Raw genomic sequence first — 13,123 nt, 5'->3', positions numbered from 1 at the left:
TAAAGATGATTGATTATATTAATAATTTTTTAAAGAATATAGTTTGAGTAGAAATTAATGTGAAACAGAAGAAAAATAGAACATTTTAATAAATAAAGTAAATAATAAAGAAATAGATAACTGAATAATAAAAGGGAAATGAAAAAAAATATATAAAAACTTATAAATTAATACAAAATATGATAAAGTTAAAAAAATAGAGTGTACCGATAACAGATAGAATAAGTAAATGGGGAGTCAAATAAATTGACCAAATATAACTTGGTCATTAACGAATGTAAAAGAAAAGAAACACATGAATAATATAAAAATGGATATGTAAATAATAAAAGAGAAATGAAAACAAACCAAACAATTATCTAAACATAAAAAACAGTTACAATATATAAAAAGTGTAAAGATAATTAAATAAGGAAATGGCAGTAAAAAAGACAAATAAAAAGAAAAATAGATAGTTGGGTAAATGAGAGTAAATACAAATGTCAAATACATAACAATTAAGATCAATTACAATAAATAAAGAGTGTAAAGATAATTGATTAAATAAGTAAACGGGAGTATAAAAATAGTATAGCTTGAGCAGCAAAGAAGGTAAAAGAGAAGAATGAATAAAAAAAATGATAAAGATGAATGAAGATAAATGAATAAAACAGTCAGTACATTTGAACTGATTGCTGGTATTAAGCATCTGCACAAGATCATTTTTGTGCCTGTGCCTGTTCTCTTCTTAAAACGAGTCGTAATACGGTAATGGTCTACTTTTATAGGATGCCTGTCTTCTGCCGGAATTCTGCCGTGAGGAGCCCCCTCTTATCTTTGAGTGCAACCATGCTTGTTCCTGTTGGAAGACCTGCAAGAACAGAGTGGTGCAAAATGGACTCAGGTAAAGAACATTTGAATTTATTTCAAAAGAAAATTTATCTTCTAGTTTGCTGCAGAGAGAAAATGTCATTGTTGTAATGAGAAGAGACAACAAGAAGCAATAACATGTCATGTATTCCAGGGCCAGGATTCAGCTCTTTAGGACAACTAAGAAGGGCTGGGGTGTCCGAGCACTGCAAGACATACCACAGGGGACATTTGTTTGCGAGTAAGTCTCTTTTACTAATACATAACTTATACGAATAACTTTTTTTAATGGATGATGAAATAAATAAATCATTTTTAGACTCAACATCTTGTTTTAAATATTTATGACTGCTTCATCAATTGAAGTTTTGTTCATGTTTGAAAACTCATGTCTGAAACATAATAAAAAATATATAAAAAATCACAATTTTGTCACCAGGTACATCGGTGAGATCATCTCTGAAGCAGAAGCCGAAATGAGGCAGAATGACGCTTTCCTCTTCAGTTTAGAGGATAAGGTACAGTCACAGTTCTCACAAAAACCAAGTCCAGCCTCACATTCAGTGCATCCGGAAAGTATTCACTTCACAAATAGAATAAAATCATTTTTGTCCTCAAAATTCTACAGACAATACCCCATAATGACGATGTGAAAGTGTTTTTTTTTCAGTTTTGCAAATTAAAAAACAAACAAACACATCACATGTTCATAAGTATTCACAGCCTTTTCTTAATACTTTGTTGATGCACATTTGGCAGCAATTACAGCCTCAAGTCTTTTTGAAAATAAACCTTTTGGGCAGTTTCGCCCATTTGCAGCACCTCTCAAGCTCCATCAGGTTAGATGGGAAGCGTTGGTTATCATTAGAGTTGTCCGATAATGGCTTTTTTGCCGATATTCCGATATTGTCCAACTCTTAATTACCGATTCCGATATCAACCGATACCGATATATACAGTGGTGGAATAAACACATTATTATGCCTAATTTTGTTGTGATGCCCCGCGTGATGCATTAAACAATGTAACAAGGTTTTCCAAAATAAATCAACTCAAGTTATAGAAAAAGATGCCATATTTATTATTGAAGTCACAAAGTGCATTTTTTTTTTTTTAACATGCCTCAAAACAGCAGCTTGGAATTCGGGACATGCTCTCCCTGAGAGAGCATGAGGAGGTTGAGGTGGGCGGGGTAGCGGGGGGGTGTATATTGTAGCGTCCCGGAAGAGTTAGTGCTGCAAGGGGTTCTGGGTATTTGTTCTGTTGTGTTTTATGTTGTGTTACGGTGCGGATGTTCTCCCGGAATGTGTTTGTCATTCTTGTTTGGTGTGGGTTCACAGTGTGGCGCATATTTGTAACAGTGTTAAAGTTGTTTATACGGCCACCCTCAGTGTGACCTGTATGGCTGTTGACCAAGTATGAGTTTCATTCACTTGTGTGTGTGTGAAAAGCCGTAGATATTATGTGAATGGACCGGCACGCAAAGGCAGTGCCTTTAAGGTTTATTTATGCTCTGTACTTCTCCCTACGTCCGTGTACCACTCCGTACAACAACATTTCAAAAAGTCATACATTTTACTTTTTTAAACCGATACCGATCATTTCCGATATTACATTTTAAAGCATTTATCGGCCGATAATATCGGTAGTTCGATATAATCGGACATCTCTAGTTATCATCCAGGATGTTTCTGTACATAGCTGCTTTCATCTTTCCCTCTATCCTGACTAGTCTCCCAGTTCCTGCCGCTGAAAAACATCCCCACAGCATGATGCTGCCACCACCATGCTTCACTGTAGGGATGGTATTGGCCTGGTGATGAGCGGTGCTTGGTTTCCTCCAAACATTTTAATGAGAAATGGCTTCCGTCTGCTACTATACCAGGGGTCGGCAACCCAAAATATTGAAAGAGCCATATTGGACCAAAAATACAAAAACAAATCTGTCTGGAGCCTCAAAAAATTAAAAGCCATATTACATACACAGTGTGTCATGAGATATAAATTGAATTAAGAGGACTTAAAGGAAACTAAATTACCTCAAATATAGCTACAAATGAGGCATAATGATGCAATATGTACATATAGCTAGCACAAATAGCATGTTAGCATTGATTAGCTTGCAGTCATGCAGTGACCAAATATGTCTGATTAGCACTCCACACAAGTCAATAACATCAACAAAACTCACCTTTGTGCATTCATGCACAACATTAAAAGTTTGGTGGACAAAATGAGACAGAAAAAGAAGTGGCATAAAACACGTCCTAGAAAGTCGGAGAAAGTTATACATGTAAACAAACTGCGGTGAGTTCAAGGACCGCCAAAATTAGTAGGACAAAATGGCGCTCGCCAAATACTCGAATCAGTGAAGCTTGTTTAATATAAACAGTGTGCTTTATAACACTTAGGGAGGTTTGTGTCATGTTTGTCCTACAGAAACCATATTAACACAAAAAATATATATTTTTTCCCCTCATCTTTTTCCATTTTTCATACATTTTTGCAAAAGCTCCAGAGAGCCACTAGGGCGGCGCTAAAGAGCTCTAGAGCCGCGGGTTGCTGACCCCTGTACTAGACCATACAGGCCTGATTGGTAGATTGTTGCAGAGATGGTTGTCCTTCCCTCTGTAGCTCTGACAGAGTGACCATCGGGTTCTTGATCACCTCCCTGACTCGACTAAGATGAATGCAGCAATGTACAGAGACATCCTGGATGAAACCCAACACTTCCCATCCAACCCGATGGAGCTTGAGAGGTGCTGAAAAGAGGAATGGGCGATACTGCCCAAAGATAAATGTGCCAAGCTTGTGGCATGGTATCCAAAAAGACTTAACGCTGTATTTGCTGCCAAAAATGAATCAACAAAGTATTGAACAAAGACTGTGAATACTTATGTTCATGTGATTTTTTTTTAGTTTTTATAAATTTGCAAAAATTTAAAATATAATTTCACATTGTCATTACGGGGTATTATTGTGTGTAGAATTTTGAGGACAAGAAAACAAGTGAAACGCTGTGAAGACTTTCCGGGTCGTCCAATCATGTTCATTCAGTTGTTCATATGCTGTCGAGTAACTGTGACTTCTTTAAAATCCACCATGTCATTATTGTTGTATTTTATCTCTGCCTCCCAGCCACAAGCTCAGTACTGCATCGATGCCCGTTTCTATGGCAACGTCAGCCGATTCCTCAACCACATGTGCGAACCCAACTTGTTCGCCTGCAGAGTGTTCACTACACACCAGGACCTGCGTTTCCCTCACATCGCCTTCTTTGCTAGTGAAAACATCAAAGCTGGAGAGGAGCTGGGGTAAAAAAAACAACATTTTTGTTCCTCCGTCGTCATGTTTTACATAATCACTCGGTTTGAAATGGAAACAGAACTTACACATAAATTATACCGAAACTAACACCTACTTTCATTTATTTTACTTTTGTAAAACCAGTGATGTTGGCACTTTGTATTCACAATGATTTGTAAATCCTTTTCCACTTATATTCAATTGAATAGACTGCAAAGACAAGATATTTAATGTTACAACTGAGAAACTTAATTTTTTTTAGCAAATAATCATTAAGTTACAATTTAACAGCAGCAACACATTGCAAAAAAGTTGTCACAGGGGCATGTTCACCACTGTGTTACATGGCCTTTCCTTTTAACAACACTCAGTAAACGTTTGGGAACTGAGGAGACTGATTTTCGAATTATTTCAGGTGGATTTCTTTCCCATTCTTGCTTGATGTACAGCTTAAGTTGTTCAACAGTCCGGGGTCTCCATTGTGGTATTTTAGGCTTCATATTGCGCCACACATTTTCAATGGGACTACAGGCAGGCCAGTTTAGTACCCGCACTCTTTTACTACGAAGCCACGCTGTTGTTACTCGTGGCTTGGCATTGTCTTGCTGAAATAAGCAGGGGCGTCCATGATAACGTTGCTTGGATGGCAACATATGTTGCTCCAAAACCTGTATGTACCTTTCAGCATGAATGGCGCCTTCACAGATGTGTAAGTTACCCATGCCTTGGGCACTAATACACCCCCATACCATCACAGATGCTGGCTTTTCAACTTTGCGCCTATAACAATCCGGATGGTTCTTTTCCTCTTTGGTCCGGAGGACACGACGTCCACAGTTTCCAAAAACAATGTGAAATGTGGACTCGTCAGACCACAGAACACTTTTACACTTTGCATCAGTACATCTTAGAGGAGCTCGGGCCCTGCAAAGCCGGCGGCGTTTCCGGGTGTTGTTGATAAATGGCTTTCGCTTTGCATAATAGAGTTTTAACTTGCATTTACAGATGTAGCGACCAACTGTAGTTACTGACAGTGGTTTTCTGAAGTGTCCCTGAGCCCATGTGATGATATCCTTTACACACTGACGTCGCCTTTTGATGCAGTCCCGCCTGAGGGATCGAAGGTCCATAATATTATCGCTTACGTGCCGTGATTTCGCCAGATTCTCTGAACCTTTTGATGATATTACCGACCGTAGATGATGAAATCCCTAAATTCCTTGCTTGTTGAGAAATGTTGTTCTTAAACTGTTGGACAATTTGCTCACGCATTTGTTGACAAAGTGGTGACCCTCGCCCCATCCTTGTTTGTGAATGACTGAGCATTTCATGGAAGCTGCTTTTATACCCAATCATGGCACCCACCTGTTCACAATTAGCCTGTTCACCTGTGTGATGTTCCAAATAAGTGTTTGATGAGCGTTCCTCAACTCTGTCTTTTTTGCCACTTGTGCCAGCTTTTTTGAAATGAGCTAATATTTGCAAAAAATAGCGACGTTTTCCAGTTAAGTATCTTGTCTTTACAGTCTATTCAATTGAATATAAGTTGAAAAGGATTTGCAAATCATTGTATTCTCTTTTTATTTACCATTTACACAAGGTGCCAACTTCACTGGTTTTGGGGTTTGTAGTACACAATAAAAAGATGGTTGACAATCCTTTTTTTTCCCCTTCTGTCCACTTCTCAGCTTTAACTACGGCAAGCACTTCTGGGAAGTGAAAAACAAGATGTTCAGTTGTGACTGCGGCTCCTCCAAGTGCAAGTACTCGTCGGCAGCCATGGCGTCGCTACAGGCGGACAGCACGCCCGAGGACCAGCAGCAGCCCAGCGCCTCTCCGGACACCAGCTCCTCCAACGCCCCCTCAAGCCCCTCCTAGACACGTACTCATACATTTGTCTCCACGTCCAAGAACTTTTTTTTTTACAAAGGAATTGGTTCCGCTTTCAGTCATGAAAAAAAAAAAAAAAAAGAAGTGTTTTGTGGCAGAACAAGATGAGCAATTGGACAACTGTGAATGGTGAAATGCTGCCATTTGCATCCTGCTAAAAACAACAACAAAAAGGCCAGCAGGGGGCAGCAAACATCAGTCTACATTTCATGTTTACCTTCACTTTTTTTAGGAGGAGCATCAGTTTATACCCAGGTGGGTGACTTTTGACCTTTTTGAAATTGGAAGCATTCCAGCAAAATGAGTTTATAAAATGAAGTTTTGTGTGGAGTGTTTGAAAGAGCACACATTAAAAACAAAATGTGTTTGGTGAGTTCACACGACAGTGGCAGGACTGATCCTTACTGGAAGAAAATGGTGCTCTTTTCTTTTCTTTTTTCTTTTTTTTTTTTACATGCACATTATTGACCCTTGTGAACATTGTTTGTAAAATAAGAGAATGGTCTGTTTTTCTAAATGTTAGTTTTCTAATCATACTTCACTGTAGGTGGCTCTGCTCATAATTATTTAGATTTCATGATAGATGTCGTGCAAAATCTTGATAAAAGGTGGGGGTGGGGGAAGGAAAAAAGATTCCATTTTGTTCTGTTACATATTCCTGGATCAGGAACCATGGTTGTCTTTTTCAATAAATTTACTACTAATACATTCTTTTGCTTGTTGCGCTTTAGTTTTGCTACTCCTATTACCTCCGCCAGGGAACAGGTATTGTCTGTTAGTTAGCAACGAGTTATTGGCAGATTTTCATTAAACTATCAGGAAATGTCAGAAATGGATAATGATCAAATGGTTTGGTTTTGGTTTCGATCCTAAAGGGGCCTAAATGGGGGAATTTTTTATTTTTTTATTATTATTTTTTAGACATGTATCTCGTGCGCACGAGAAACTATCTTGTGCGCACGAGAAACTTTTTATAAATTTATATAAAAAAAAAAAAAATGTAATAATTTTTTTTTAGACATAAATCTCATGCGCACGAGAAACTATCTTGTGCACATGAGAAACTTTATAAATGTATATATAAAAAAATATATAATTTTTTTTTTTTTTAGATATGTATCTAGTGCGCACGAGAAACTTTTTATAAATTTATATTAAAAAAAAAAATTATAATTTTTTTTAGTATTTTTTTTTAGACATGTATGTCGTGCACACGAGAAACTTTTTATAAATTTATATTAAAAAAAATTATAATTTTTTTAATTATTTTTTTTAGACATGTATCTCGTGCACACGAGAAACTATCTTGGGCACATGAGAAACTTTATAAATTTATATATTAAAAAAATATATACATAATTTTTTGTAGTTTTTGTTTTTTTAGATATGTATCTCGTGCGCACGAGAAACTATCTTGTGCGCACGAGAAACTTTTTATAAATTTATATTAAAAAATATATATATAATTTTTTTTAGTATTTTTTTTTAGACATGTATCTCGTGCACACGAGAAACTATCTTGGGCACACGAGAAACTTTATAAATTTATATATTAAAAAAATATATATATATAATTTTTTGTAGTTTTTTTTTTTAAGATATGTATCTCGTGTGCACGAGAAACTATCTTGTGCGCACGAGAAACTTTTTATAAATTTATATTAAATGATAAATAATGATAAATGGGTTGTAGTTGTATAGCGCTTTTCTACCTTCAAGGTACTCAAAGCGCTTTGACACTACTTCCACATTTACCCATTCACACACACATTCACACACTGATGGAGGGAGCTGCCATGCAAGGCGCTAACCAGCACCCATCAGGAGCAAGGGTGAAGTGTCTTGCTCAGGAAACAACGGACATGACGAGGTTGGTACTAGGTGGGGATTGAACCAGGGACCCTCGGGTTGCGCACGGCCACTCTTCCACTGCGCCACGCCGTCCCATATTAAAAAATATATATATAATTTTTTTTAGTATTTTTTTTAGACATGTATCTCATGCACACAAGAAACTATCTTGTATGCACGAGAAACTTTTTATAAATTTATATTAAAAAAAAAATTTTTAATTTTTTTTAGTATTTTTTTTTTAGACATGTATGTCGTGCACACAAGAAACTTTTTATAAATTTATATTAAAAAAAAATTATAATTTTTTAAATTATTTTCTTTAGACATGTATCTCGTGCACACGAGAAACTATCTTGTGCACATGAGAAACTTTATAAATGCATATATTAAAAAAATATATATATAATTTTTTGTCGTTTTTTTTTTTAGATATGTATCTTGTGCACACGAGAAACTTTATAAATTTATATTAAAAAAAAATTATAATTTTTTTAGTATTTTTTTTAGACATGTATGTCGTGCACACGAGAAACTTTTTATAAATTTATATAAATTTTTTTAAATAATTTTTTTAATTATTTTTTTTAGACATGTATCTCGTGCACACGAGAAACTATCTTGTGCACATGAGAAACTTTATAAATGTATATATAAAAAAAATATATACAATTTTTTGTAGGTTTTTTTTTAGATATGTATCTCGTGCGCACGAGAAACTATCTTGTGCGCACGAGAAACTTTTTATAAATTTATATTTAAAAAAAATTATAATTGTTTTAGTATTTTTTTAGACATGTATCTCGTGCACACGAGAAACTTTTTATAAATTTATATGTAAAAAAAAAAATTATAATTTTTTTAATAATTTTTTTTTTAGACATGTATCTCGTGCACACGAGAAACTATCTTGTGCACATGAGAAACTTTATAAATGTATATATAAAAAAATATATATATAATTTTTTGTAGTTTTTTTTTTTTTTTAGATATCTCTTGTGCGCACGAGAAACTTTTTATAAATTTATATTAAAAAAAAAATTATAATTTTTTTTAGTATTATTTTTAGACATGTATCTCGTGCACACGAGAAACTATCTTGTGCGCACGAGAAACTTTATAAATTTATATTAAAAAAAATAAAACATATTTTTAGTCTTTTTTTTTAGGACATGTATCTCGTGCGCACGAGAAACTATCTTGTACGCAGGAGAAACTTTTTATGAATTTATATTAAAAAAAAATTATTACGACATGTATCTCGTGCGCACGAGAGACTTTTTATAAATTAATTGACTTTTTTTTTTTTTTTAATTTTATTGGAAACTTTCTCATGCACACGAGATACATGGCTAAAAAATAAAATAAAATTATAATTATTTTTTTATTTTTTTTATAACTTTATAAAAAGTTACTCGTGCGCATGAGAACGTTTCTTGTGCGCACGAGATGCATGTTTAAAAAAAAAATCCCCCATGTCCCTTTAGGGGCTCCGTACGATCCGGATCATTTCTACTAAGTTACCGTATTTTCCGCACTATAATAGTCGCACTTAAAATCCTTTTTTTCCCCCCTTAAAACTCGACAGTGCGCCAAATGTACGGAATAATTCTGGTTTTGCTTACTGACCTCGAAGCAATTTTATTTGGTACATGGCGTAATGATAAGTGTGACCAGTAGATGGCAGTCAAACATAAGACACACGTGTAGACTGCAATATGACTCAAGTAAACAACACCAACATTTTATATGTTCCATTGAAAATATAGAACATTACACACGGCGCTCAAAAATCTGTCAAAATGTTTTAGTACGACTTTGGTAAGCTATGACGCCGCACCGCTTGATGGATTGTACTGTGCTTCAACATGCAAGTATTATTATGGTGTGTGTATAAGGTAAGACATATTGTCTGGTGTTTTGTTTCGCAATATTATGCAAAATAAACTTTTCTTTCCTTCTGTTACCTGCTGATCTGTATTTGGGATCCGCATAAATACTGAAAAATTGCGCGCATCCGCCTTTGTAGTCCGTGACGACGCCGTATCTTCTTGTTATGGGACAATCATCCTCCGCTGTTGCCATTTCTAATATAAAGTAGTGTAAAGTTCTTACTTATATCTGTCAGTAAACTCGCCATGAAAGCGCTAAAACATACCGGTGTAGTGAGTTTACATTATTCACCCAAGGAACTTTAGTTATTAGAGCGTTCCGGTCGGACGGTTTTTCACGGGCGTTGTTTTTGTTTCCGGGTGCGAAGATGCTGCTCTGTTATTGATTTAAGTAAAGTCTGAATGTCATTAAAACAGTTAGCTCCATCTTTTGACACTTCTTCCACTCCCGTCCTTGCACGCTACACCGCTACAACAAAGATGACGGGGGAGAAGACGCTGTCGAAGGTGAGCCACGTAAATAAGACCGCCCACAAAACGGCGCATCCGGAAGCGACTGTCAGAAAGCGGCTTGAAGATGATCTGTAAAACATAATCTATGCAACATTTTGACCAAAGAACTACCATTACATGTTATGTAGACCACAAGGAAGTGTTTTACATTTAGAAAAAATAATAATATGACTCCTTTAATGCGCCCTATAATCCGGTGTGCCTTATATATGAAAAAAGAAAAAAGACCATTCATCGGCAGTGCGCCTTATAATCCAGTCCGGAAAATACGGTACCTTATGTTTACGCGACGAGCTTCCACTTCAGTGTGTGTGTATGCTGGCGTCCCCGCCTCCACCCACAGAGATGATTAGTGGATGACTGACAAGAGCAGGGGTGTCAGAGCTGTCAGAGGACCGCTTTTTGAAATGATGCGTGCGGGTAATAACCTGTGATCTATTGGAATTCAAGTGTGATGCATCTGATTGACAGAAATATATGATTTGACAACACTAATATTAATGTATAATCACCTCATGATATTACACAATTGCCTATGCATTTGATTATCAAAGTTTTTTAAGTACAAATTAATGGCTAACTTGCTTGGAAATCATTAGTAAAGGTGGCAGGTGGATATTTAACTACTTTCATCTTTTTGTAATACAGCAGGCCTGAGCAATTATTTTGACTTGGGTGGGGGGGGGGGGGGGGGTTTAGAGAAAAACATGTGTCTGGGGGCCGGTATATCGGTGTGGAGGGGGGCGTGGCCTGCGGGCCTGCCGCGGAACGAGGTGTGCCAGGACCGGCCTCGAAGACAGCGACAGGCGAGTGGATGGCCCAGGTGGGCCTTGTTATCCATACTTGCCAACCTTGAGACCTCCGATTTCGGGAGGTGGGGGCTTGGGGGCGGGGTTGGGGGCGTGGTTAAGAGGGGAGGAGTATATTGACAGCTAGAATTCACCAAGTCAAGTATTTCATATATATATATATATATATATATATATATATATATATATATATATATATATATATATATATATATATATATATATATATATCCTGAAAATATGCAAACAAAACAGTGTTTGGATAATTGATACTGCAAACTTGCATAAATAAATATTAAAGAATATAACATAACTTGGCTTCTGAGAGCTTCAAAATGTAATGAATAAAATGCTAAAGTTGTTGATAAACAAGCAATTATTTTAATAATTAAATCTGGTCATTTTAAATGAATTATTATGATAATTTAAATTTAATTATTTCAAATATGTTTATTTTAATGTATAATTCTATGGCTGGATGTAATAAGGAGTCAGAAAAAATAAAAAATAAAAATACAATTAATTTTGATGTTTTTAGCAAAATATAGTAAAAATGTATTTAGTTTTTTGTTTTTTTTAATTAATAAATATATTTATTTTTAGGTAAGATAAACATAATAATACAATTTATCTCTAATCTGGATGATTTAGTTCTTGTCATCCTGTTGTCCTCCCGTCGTGAAAAAAGGCTGTCCTCACTCAGGTCCGCATGGAGCTGGAGGGGGCGTGGCCTCCAGCTCCGGCTGAAAATCGGGAGATTTTCGGGAGAATATTTTTCCCGGGAGGTTTTCGGGAGAGGCGCTGAATTTCGGGAGTCTCCCGGAAAATTCTGGAGGGTTGGCAAGTATGTTGTTATCTAATCACCTGTCGCCTTTATTAGCAGCAGCCGGCATGAGACACGTTGTTGGAGCTGGAGTGGGAGCGAGAGCGAGAGACGGACGCAGAAGAACATTTGGCTGAAAAGCAAAACACGAGCACATTGTGATGGAAATAAAACAGTGTTGTAAAACCCGATCCGGGCTCTCGTGGCAGTGTTTGGTGGTCCGAGGAACCCACGGGAGGGCAACCCCCACAATCGGATTTTCAGGAACACTAATACAAAACCTTACAATAATGTCTGATTGAAAGCTAAAAACGAAATGGAATTTAATATTTTATTACTGAATGAGACAGCCAGCTGTGTAATACAGCATATAATATAATAATTGGCATTATCCAATAGTATTTAAGTAAAAAAAAAATAGTGTTTTTTTCTGTCAAAATTGAAAGAACAAATGCATCTTGTAAATAAAATGAACTATTTTATTGACACACATTTTTTACAGGCTTTCGCAGGCCACATAAAATGATTTGGCGGGCTGGATCTGGCTCCCGGGCCTTGAGTTTGATCCCTATTTCTTTCATTCTGCAATGAAACGTTAAGTTTGGATGCAACTTTCAGTAAATATATGTATATATATATATATGTGGGCGGTATAGCTCGGTTGGTAGAATGGCCGTGCCAGCAACTTGACGGTTGCAAGTTCGATACCCGCTTCCGCCATCCTAGTCACTGCCGTTGTGTCCTTGGGCAAGACACTTTACCCACCTGCTCCCAGTGCCACCCACACTGGATTAAATGTAACTTAGATATTGGGTTTCACTATGTAAAGCGCTTTGAGTCACTAGAGCAAAAGCGCTATATAAAAACAATTCACTTCACTTCACTAAATGACAGAAAAGGAGTAATGAACAAGTGATTACATTTTGGAGCGGATTTGGGTCACCGTCTGAATTCAGACCTTTTTAAATGATTTTATTTTTTTTTTTTATTTTTTTTACTATTGGGACCTGGCAAAGTTCTGCTTTCTCTGAGTGCTTTTCTATTTCCTATGAGATTTTTTTTTGTTGAAATGTAATTTTTAATTTTGGAAGGCGTCAATTAAAAAAAAGGGTCAAAATGCAAAAGTTTCCAGTGGATATTGAAAGCATTGACAATTAGGGTGTGAGACAAAAAGAGATGAGAAAGAGCAC

General features: G+C 36.1%; 1 protein-coding gene across 3 annotated transcripts in view; it reads left to right on the top strand.

The window, feature by feature from the left end:
- The window catches only part of ehmt1b (euchromatic histone-lysine N-methyltransferase 1b), an 83,828-nt gene extending 77,619 nt beyond the window's left edge, over positions 1-6,209 (top strand). For all 3 annotated transcript variants that reach the window (XM_061980764.2, XM_061980763.2, XM_061980762.2), the window contains 5 exons: positions 768-883; positions 1,004-1,090; positions 1,289-1,367; positions 3,988-4,163; positions 5,844-6,209. In XM_061980764.2, the coding sequence (XP_061836748.2) occupies positions 768-883; positions 1,004-1,090; positions 1,289-1,367; positions 3,988-4,163; positions 5,844-6,033 (648 nt within the window). In that variant the 3' untranslated portion in view covers positions 6,034-6,209. The remainder of the gene's footprint in view (positions 1-767; positions 884-1,003; positions 1,091-1,288; positions 1,368-3,987; positions 4,164-5,843) is intronic.
- The last annotated feature ends 6,914 nt before the right edge of the window (positions 6,210-13,123 follow it).

The sequence above is a fragment of the Nerophis lumbriciformis genome, linkage group LG20 (assembly GCF_033978685.3).
Source record: "Nerophis lumbriciformis linkage group LG20, RoL_Nlum_v2.1, whole genome shotgun sequence".
Classification (NCBI taxonomy): Eukaryota; Metazoa; Chordata; class Actinopteri; order Syngnathiformes; family Syngnathidae; genus Nerophis; species Nerophis lumbriciformis.
Note: the sequence above shows the minus strand (reverse complement) of the source record. Positions and strands in the feature narration are given on the sequence as shown.